General features: G+C 47.8%; 1 protein-coding gene across 1 annotated transcript in view; it reads right to left on the minus strand.

Moving 5' to 3' along the window:
* The window catches only part of DIP2C (DIP2 disco-interacting protein 2 homolog C (Drosophila)), a 263569-nt gene that overhangs the window by 164044 nt on the left and 89320 nt on the right, over positions 1–10205 (minus strand). The window contains exon 4 of the mRNA XM_011942302.1: positions 6214–6324. Within this exon, the coding sequence (XP_011797692.1) occupies positions 6214–6324 (111 nt within the window). The remainder of the gene's footprint in view (positions 1–6213; positions 6325–10205) is intronic.

The following is a 10205-nucleotide window of genomic DNA, read 5'->3' on the forward strand; positions in this document are numbered from 1 at the left end:
TCCACCTAGAGGGGACACGGAGGCGACCCACGCCACGATGGCTCCACCTAGAGGGGACACGGAGGCGACCCACGCCACGATGGCCCCCGGTTCCTCTCACTGCTCCTCCTGCGTCCTCAGCACAGCCGGGTGCTTTGCAGAGAAAACACCCCACGCAGCTACCGGGAGGTCTTCTCTTACGACATCCAGCTTAGAAGGCCGCATGTCCACGGGCCAGTGGCCTAAATCCCACAGGTGAGGGAACAGATCTGAACATAGAGTGCAGGATGGATCCATCTCCCGTGAGAGCCAACGCCAGCAGGTCATAGGGAGTCCTGGTCAGTCTGAGGCCCGGGTGCGAGGAAGGGGGCAGTGCTGGATGAACACACAGTGCTGGAAAGGGTATGAGCCGAGAACAAAGATGTTTACAAAGCTCTGCATCAAATCCAGATCATTCTGAGAAGAGCTCACAAGACGAAGAACTTTCAGAAAACTGTAACATGGGTAAACAGGTTGCTACAAAACAAATATTCCCTCGAAAACACATCTTTTTCACAAACTGAGCCGACAGATGAAATCCAGCACCTGTGCAGCATCAGCAATCCATGAAAGCGTCTGACCAAGTGCCCTCCAAAGCCTTAATTACAAATGCCCTGAATACAGTTTCACCCGAACACGTCAGCGAGACACCAGATGAGAGGCCATGGACTGGAAATCATGAGAAACACAAACATCCCGGGTAAAGGTACCAGGCAGGATTGCAGAGGAGTCAACAGATTGCAGAGGAGTCAACAGATATGTGCGCAGACGGCACGAGAGTAACAAGATTCGCTGGTCATGCTGGACACAGTGTCACGGATTCCAGCATAATGCCTGAAATGCAAATGCTTAAAAAGATAGGAGAAAATCATCTGGAAACTCAGCAGTTAGGACAAAGGGCAGTGACGTTTTAGTATTTCTAAATATCTTTGAGGATGAGCACCAAAAGCGGTCAAGGGTATTTCCACCTACAGAGAGGCCGGGAAGTCACCAGTATACATGTGCCATGGCGGTTTGCTGCACTCATCAACCTGTCATCTACATTAGGCATTTCTCCTAATGCTATCCCTCCTCTAGCCCCCAGTCCCTAACAGGCCTCAGTGCGTCATGTTCCCCTGTGTCCATATGTTCTCATTGTTCAACTCCCATTTATAAGTGAGAACATGTGTTTAGTTTTCCGTTCTTGTATTAGTTGGCTGAGAGTGATGGCTTCCAGCTTCATCCATGTCCCTGCAAAGGACATGAACTTACCTTTTTATGGCTGCATAGTATTCCATGGTGTATACATGCCATATTTTCTTTATCCAGTCTATCATTGATGGGTATTTGGATTGGTTCCAAGTCTTTGCTATTGTGAACAGTGCCACAATAAATATACATGTGCATGTGCCTTTAGAGTAGCATAATTTATAATCCTTTGGGTGTATACCCAGTAATGGGATGGCTGGGTCAAATGGTATTTCTGGTTCTAGACCCTTGAGGAACTGCCACATTGTCTTCCACAATAGTTGAACTCCCACCAATGGTGTTTCTCCACATCCTCTCCAGCATCTGTTGTTTCCTGACTTTTTAGTGATCACCACTCTAACTGGCATGAGACGGTATCTCACTGTGGTTTTAATGTGCATTTCTCTAACAGCTAGTGATGAGCTTTTTTTCATATGTTTACTGGCCGCATGTCTTCTTTTGAGAAGCGGCTGTTCATATCCTTCATCAAATTCTTGATGGGGTTGTCGTCTTCTTGTAAATGTGTTTAAGTTCTTTGTAGATTCTGGATATTAGCCCTTTGTCAGATGGATGGATTGCAAAAATTTTTTCCCATTTTGTAGGTTGCCTATTACTCTGATGGTAGTTTCCTTTGCCGTGCAGAAGCGCTTTAGTTTAGATCCCATTTCTCAATTTTGGCTTTTGCTGCCATTGCTTTTGGTGTTTTAGTCATGAAGTCTTTGGCCACGCCTTTGTCCTGAATGGTACTGCCTAGGTTTTCTTCTAGGGTTTTTACGGTTTTAGGTCTTACATTTAAGTCTTTAATCCAACTTGAGTTAATTTTTGTATAAGGTGTACAGAAGGTGTCAAGTTTCAGTTTCTGCATATGGCTAGCCTGTTTTCCCAACACCGTTTATTAAATAGGGAATCCTTTCCCCATTGTTTTTGTCAGCTTTGTCAAAGATCAGATGGTTGTAGATGTGTGGTGTTATTTCTGAGGCATCTCTTCTCTTTCATTGGTCTATATATCTGTTTTGGTACCAGTACCAAAGCATTTTTCATTTCAGTATCATGCTGTTTTGGTTACTGTAGCCTTGTTAGTATACTTTGAAGTCAGGTAGCACGAGGCCTCCAGCTTTGTTCTTTTTGCTTAGGATTGTCTTGGCTATGCGGGCTTATTTTTTTGGTTCCATATGAAATTTAAAGTAGTTTTTTCCAATTCTGTGAAGAAAATCAATGGTAGCTCGATGGGGATAGCATTCAATCTATAAATTACTTTGGGCAATACAGCCATTTTCATATTGATTCTTCCTATCCATGAGCACGGAATGCTTTTTCATTTGTTTACGTCCTCTTATTTCCTTGAGCAGGGGTTTTGTAGTTCTCCTTAAAGTCGTCCTTCACATCTCTTGTAAGTTGGATTCCTAGGTATTTTATTCTTTGAAGCAATTCTGAGTGGGAGTTCACTCATGATTTGGCTCTCTGTTGTTGGTGTATAGGAATGCTTGTGATTTTTGCACATTGATTTTTGTATCCTGAGACTTTGCTGAAGTTGCTTATCAGCTTAAGAAGATTTTAGGCTGAGGTGATGGGGTTTTCTAAATATAAAATCACGTCATCTCTAAACAGAAACAGTTTGACTTCCTCTCTTCCTATTTGAATACCCTTTCTCTCTCTTGCCTGACTGCCATGGCCAGAATTTCCAATACTACGTTGAATAGGAGTGGTGAGAGAGGGCATCCTTGTCTTGTGCCAGTTTTCAAAGGGAATGCTTCCAGTTTTTGCCCATTCAGTATATTGGACATCAAGGTCAGCCTGATTTCTTCTCATGTTCCTCCTTATTAACCCAACATTCAGGTCTTACTGCTATTATCTTGTGAGCATTTCTCAAATCTGATACTTGTTTTGTTTTTTTTTTTTTGGAGACACAGCCTCACTCTGTCGCCCAGGCTAGAGTGCAGTGGTGTGATCTCGGGTCACTGCAACCTCCGCCTCCTGGGTTCAAGAGATTCTCCTGCTTCAGCCTCTGGAGTAGCTGGAATTACAGGCATGAGCCACCACACACCTGGCTAATTTTGTATTTTTCGTAGAGATGGGGTTTTGCCATGTTGGCCAGACTGGTCTCAAACTCCTGACCTCAGGTGATCAACGTGCCTCGGTCTCCGAAAGTGCTGGGATTACAGGCATGAGCCACAGTGCCCAGCCCCGACAGATATCTCTTAAGTACACATCAGTTTCAGGCATTCAGGGTTGTTTAGACTCCCCCACTTTCAAGCCCAGGCTCCAGGCTGCTGCTAATGTGATCTTCAAACCCTGACTGGCCCTCACTGGCCCTTTGCCTAAAAATCTCCAAGTGGTTCCCCATCATCTTCAGGATGAAGTCCAAATTCCCAAGCGTGATGCTCAAGATGCTCTAACCCGGCCCCTCCTACCTGACTTCTTGCCCTTCCCCAAATGTGTCACGCTCCCTCATCTTCCTTCAAAATATAGAAGCCAGGCAGTATTTCAGGTGCTTGGCCCACATGAATGAACAAAACAGAGATCCTGGCCTGTGTGGACCTCGTATTCTTATGGGAGAAGGTGAGAGGTAGGGAGGTGGATGGTGGAAGAATGGCTGAGTAATTGGGTAAATGGATGAGATGTCTGATGATGGATATAAATCGATGATTGACAGGTAAGTAGATGATTGGTGAATGTGTAGACAGATACAGAGAGGTTGATAAATGGATGACTGACAGGTAGATAAATAACGAATACACAGATATGCAGACAGATGGACAGAGTATCGTGTGGTTATAACGGCAATGGAGACATGAATCAGGATGGGGAACGGGAGGGATTGTGTATGAAGAGGTGCCATATTTCACAATGTTACAGAAACAGGAGAAATGAACCATACTTCTCACGTTGGGTCTGGCTTCCCCTCCAGGGCAGAGCCTGCAGTCTCTGAGCTGAAGCGTCGGTCTCCTCCACCCACCTCCCACTCTCAGCCACCCCCTCTACTGTGTGCCTCTCTCCCCCACGCCTTCCTACCTTTGAAGAGGTGAGGTAAGGCGCACGGGTGAACAGAAAATGCGCCCGAAGCCAAGAGATCACCATCTCCTGCTCCACCCACCTCTCTCAGGCTTTTATGGAGAGAGAAGAGCGTGAGACAACCACAACCCGCCACACTTATCTCGTGGAGTAGCTGGGACTGTGAAGATGGCACGATCCAAAGGTAAACACAGGGTTTATCAACCCCGCTGCAGCATCGTGGAGAGAGAATGTAGGAACCAGACACAATGGTGACCGACATGGATCTCCTCTCCTGTGTGGTAAGATGTCAGGCCAAAGCTGGGCTTGCATCCTCCTGCGAGGAGCGGGCCCATGTGATCGTCAGCCATCGGGCAGCCTCCCTGAATTTCAGTTTCCTCATCTATAAAATGGAAGACAGACCCCCACTGACTTCCGTGAGAACTGAAGCGACGTGAACTCACGCCTGTGTGCACGTCTGGGTGTGCTGTGTGTTCACAGACAGGGCGCCCACACGGCGGCACTGACACACGGTGAGGGAAGCGTTCACCGCAGGCTGACAGCACGCGGGCACCTCCACACTCCTGAACTCAACAGGGGCCTCCGAGACACCCACGTGAGTAAGAGAAGGTCTCAATGTGTCAGGGCTTAAGACAGCTGTGAAATAACGGAGGTTGGATTTGGGAGCAAATCCTCCTTCGTTCCATCCCCACACGTTTTCCTGGGGTCAAAGTCTCCCTGGAGAAGGCAGCAGGGGGCGCCATGGAGGAGGCACCGGCTTTTCATTCAGGCTCTCAGGTGCGTCCTTCTCGTTTGCACAGGTGACACTCCCCGAGGCCATAAAATCTCTCTAGAAAGAGCAGAGCCAGGAGGCCAGGCAGACGGCGACTGAGGAGGATGCAGAAGTGGCTAATCACATGAGCTTGTGTGGACAGAGATTTGTTACAGCACAACTGAGACTCACAGCCTTTCCTCCACCACCGGGTGAGTTCCCAGACTCATAGCCTTTCCTCCACCACCGGGTGAGTTCCGTCATCCCTTAGACTCCGTTTTTTCTTCTGACACAGGAGACAACAGCCACAACTTCACCTGCTTATCATGAAAGCTCCACATGAGAACAACGTGAGAATGCCGGTGAAGGGCATTTGGTAAATAAAGGGATTCACGAATCAGGTCCATCACCAGCAACCCACTCCTGCCCTCACCGGGGCCCTGGGAACTACACAAGAATTCACAGGTAATTTTCTTTTAAAGAAGCAACCTTAACCTACATGTTGGAAAAACTCTTTCAGAGTAATTCAAACATCAATCACAGCCCGAGTTTTTTTGAGATGGAGTTTTGCCCTGTCTCCCAGACTGGGGTGCAGTAGCATGATCGTGGCTCACTGCAACCTCCGCCTCCCAGGTTCAAGCATTTCTCCTGCCTCAGCCTGCTGAGTAGCTGGAACTACAGGTGCCCGCCACCATGCCCGACAGCCTGAGTTTTCTGTTACTAAATTAATGAAATTTCAGCTGGCCAAGCCCAGGTGGCAGTGGCAACTCAGTCTCCAGACAGCCCTGTGCAGATGACATCATAAAACACGGAGGAAAAACAAACAGGAAACACATGACAATGTATGGTTTTCATTTGTTTAGAAAAGTAGACCTGGAAAACAAATCACTGAGGGTAAGGAGAAGAAAAACCTTGCAACCACGATTAAAAAGTTATTTAACAGTGACGCCTAAAAATGAGAAAAATTTGGCACGAGATTGTCATCTTTTTAATTAGTGTGAAATTCTGAACAGTAGACAACGTGGGCCTGGAAACCACGTGGACAGCTATGTACCAGACACTGGGGTCTCCCAGCAGGGCGTGTCTGCAAAGAAAGCTGGAGGCCCACACCCACCATGCTTCTGCCTCGCCCAGTGGCTGGGCACAGGCACCCTCCTGGCACAGGCAGCAGATGGACAGACTGTCACACCCCACTCCATGCTTACCTGACCGATAGCGCTCATCTCGTGACCCTGAAGACCTTCGGCGGTGGTAGCGAGAGGCAGAGGAAGGAGTGACAGGAGCCCGGCGTTCTTGCGGCAAAGCTTGGTCCACCCCTGGATTTCAGGAAAGAGGGAAAAGAGCCGAGTGAGGTGTGGCTGTGCTCAGCGGACTCCAGCAAATCATTCCCTCCATCCCCACCAGCAAAGCCAGAGCTACCCACGGGACTGGGCATGGCAGCACCTCAGAGCCCACAGGCAGGAGGGCCAGGACTGAGGGGGAAGCTCTCCCACAGCCGGGGAGACCCCTCCTGCCTGGACGCCACCACAGCCCCTCTCACAGCACAAGCGTCCACTGACAGGCAGGGAGACACACAAACTCGGCCACAGGTAGCAACTGAATTCCTGGGAGTGAGAGAAACAGGGCCCAAGACACAGACTCAAGTTATGACCTTTCATGCTGTAAATATACAGAATGGGTTGTATAAGTTCTTAAGAAAATTTAAAACTTAATTATTAAAGCAATTTTTAAAATAAATCTTACAGGATAATTTAACAGTAGAATGCAGGTCACCAGGACATACCCTGAACATCCAGCTTTGTTCTATTCCAGATCACTCTTTGGAAACTTACTCCATTTGATGCCAAGTGGTTTAACAGATTATATTCGACTATTACAATTCTTTGATGAATTACAAAAAATGTTAATGTGGTCAGATAAAAACGATTTAATGGTATTGGTCAAAACACTGACGTGAATCCACCTGTCACAGTATTGGTTTTACTCAGGTAACAACGGGGTGGCAAGGAACACAACTAGATGAAACGAAGCCCCCAAAAGAAGGACATTGTCACAGTTCCACGAAGAACTGCTCTGAGACCGCGGGAAGGACGTCATCCCCACAGTTCTGTTAACGGCTCTGATACCACAGAAAGGATGTCATCCTCACATTCCGTGAAGAACTGCTCTGAGACCGCGGGAAGGACGTCATTGTCTCAGTTCCACGAAGAACTGCTCTGAGACCGCGGGAAGGACGTCATCGTCAGTTTCGTGAAGAACTGCTCTGAGACTGAGCACCGATCACTAACAGATGCTTCTTCAGAAACGGATCAGTAATATTTGATTGAAAGTAAACCAGAAATAAAGTTTTAAGTTAACAAAAGAAATACTTAGTCCCTGGTTTTCCACGATGGGCTCTTACGACAGCTGTCGGGTCTGAGCCTGTGGGCTTCATGTTCCTCTCACTCAGGTGGTTTCTGCACGTCAGCTTTTCATGGTGCGTGTGCAGACCCTACGTATCAGGCTGGCGAGTTCAGAACTAAATGAAGCACAGCTCCACACCCCGTCTCCGCTCCCCCACCCTGTCATTTGGTTAAGTCTCATGTGCTCTTCTTTCAGTAGCATCCAAATCACCATCAGTTCCTGAGGAACAAACTGCTGCTACCAACGTCTTGCAATCATCATCTACAAATGCTCTTTTAAAAATGATCTTCAATTACCTTTTTATCAGATGCATTTTAGGAAATCAGAGTGTTATCAAGTCTCACGTGAAAAATAGTCACCTGGCACTTATGTTCATAAAGACGGACTTACCACACGACTTCCTGAATTGTCCTTTAGACACCCCCCCTTACACCACTGTGGTCACCATGTCAGGGTCTGCAGTGTGCTACAAATACCGTCCTATCTTACGCTTTTCAATGATTCTGGAGTTAATACTTTTTATCTATTTTCCATTATCCTGGCTTTCAATGTACCTATTGCCAACCCTTTCACAGTTCTTCTGCAGAACCGAAAAACTTTCCCACGCTTTCTTGCCCACGATCAAACACTGACAACCTGGTGAGAATCTCTGATTTTCCTGGAAATCCTCTTGGAGCCCCGCCCCGATCCCCGACATGCTACCGTCACTGGGCCATGCCTTTCTTCCCGCTGGCTGTGCTGCTCACTCTGGAGGTCACTTGTTCTCAGCCCCTCGACGCCCCTCCTCTCCCCACTCTCCCATCCTAAAGGAGCACCTTGATTGCTTCAGAAAGGGCGGACGAGAAGGAACACTTGGGGGCCCCGCGTGTCCGAAAGTGCTTTTCTCTCTACCCCAGTGAGACCGGGTCTTTCTCCTAGATTTGGACTTCTAGGTGAAAGTTACTTTTATTCATTGCCTTTCATTTCCATTATTGGTGAGAAGTTAAATGTCATTCTGATGCTATAATCTTTACGTAATATCCATTCCTTTCTCTTCTTTGATCTTTTTCATTCCCACTGGAGGAGCTGCAAGCTAGGTTGTAATACTCACTCCTTTCTTTCCTCCCTCAATAATCTTTTTGCTGCATACCAGGTTTTTCTTCTCATGGGGGCACATGACCAAATCTCTCCCCCAGGAGGGCTTCATCGGGGCTGTTTCACTTGCCTGAAGAATCCTCTCGTCTCCTGCGTCATAACCAAACACAGGTACGTTCATCCCTCTGGGCTGGGCTGTTTCCTCCATGTGTGCTCTGACCTGGGGCCTGTTTTCAGTACCACCCCCAAATCTGGAGCCTCTCTGGTTTTTCAATTTCTCCAGATAACAAACATGGCTGGGAAGTGGGGGAAGAGGTGGCCGCCTGCTTTCTGGACACCATTCTCTAGGTTCCACGTGTACAGCACCCATGGCTGCCCCCCGTGTCTGCATCTTGGCTTCCTCCATTTTGCTAAATGATAAACCATAAATTCCTCTACTTGACTTCTCTTGTGCTGTGGACTTACAGTCACTGACATCTTAGCACAGTTTGGAGAAACAGAGACAAATGCACACTTCCAAGTTGCCAAGTGTAACCAGTGGCCAGACGTTTTTAATGCTTCACCTCCAGTCTCAATACCGCACCTATCCAGTCCATGCAAACACACTTCTTGGGATTACCTCCAACCCTAACCTCCTCTTGGTGCCCATGGACGACGGTGTATGGAGTTCTAGGCGGCTGCTCGGCTTCTCACAGGCCTTATGTGTCTGAGCTCAGAAAGCTACTTTTGCATACCAACCTTGTGAATATCTCCTCTCCTAGGTGGAAATGCAAAGTTTCCAACAAAAGTTTGAAAACAAATGAATAAACAGAAGACTAGCTTCTACAGGTTGCAATAAGACAGCAAAAGAAACAAGTATGAACATGCACGTTTCCTTCATTTTCCTCTGATGTCATCCCAAATGAGGCTGCAGGTGACTTAATGGTGTGTTCCGGGAAGAAGAAAGCCACAACAGAATAGGCGTCGCTCAACTGGATTCCAGCCTGTGACCGCACAGGACCCAGGGGCAGCACAGGGGCGTCCCCACTGTCCCCATCACAGGGAAACCAAGCACGGCTGCTGGAGCGGATGCCTCTTGGTAGCACGAACACGAATGATCACTAAGATGCACGACCACAGCATAGTGCCCTGCGCTGCTGAGAGCTCACGTTCATAGTCACGTTCAGTTTGGGGAACTGTGGCTGAAAACCAGCTCTCAGGAGCATCACAAAGACTGGAAGCCTCGTGACAGAAGGCGTGGTCAGGGGAGAGAGGCCGGCGTGGTCCCTGGGAAGGGGGCGTCCCCGGGGAGATGGGGTGGCCGCCAACACCACGGGGCTCCACAGGCCGGGGGCCCGGCAACACGGACACCATGCAGCTACTCAGGATGTTAAACGCACTAGAAAAAAGTCTATTGCATTTCCAAACTTCTCAATTTCCACTGATTTCTAAATTCAGATAGAGAAATACACTGAAAATCTTGGTTTTCAACGTATTTTTAAAAGAAATCATCATGAATGTGTGGAGAAAAACTTAAATTTTAAAAGTATGTAGGATTTCCAAATTCCCGTCTTATTCTCAACTCATCCCCTGTCCCAGCATGCTGGGGGTGTAAACACATTTGAATTCCCCTCTTATTCTCACTCATCCCATGTCCAGGCGTGCTGGGGGTGCAGACACAAATGTCTCCATGGCTGACCTCGGCTCCCAGGGCAGAGGGAGGGAGAGAGCGGGAGGGAGA

This window comes from Colobus angolensis, unplaced genomic scaffold (assembly GCF_000951035.1).
Source record: "Colobus angolensis palliatus isolate OR3802 unplaced genomic scaffold, Cang.pa_1.0 Scaffold209, whole genome shotgun sequence".
NCBI classification, from domain to species: Eukaryota; Metazoa; Chordata; class Mammalia; order Primates; family Cercopithecidae; genus Colobus; species Colobus angolensis.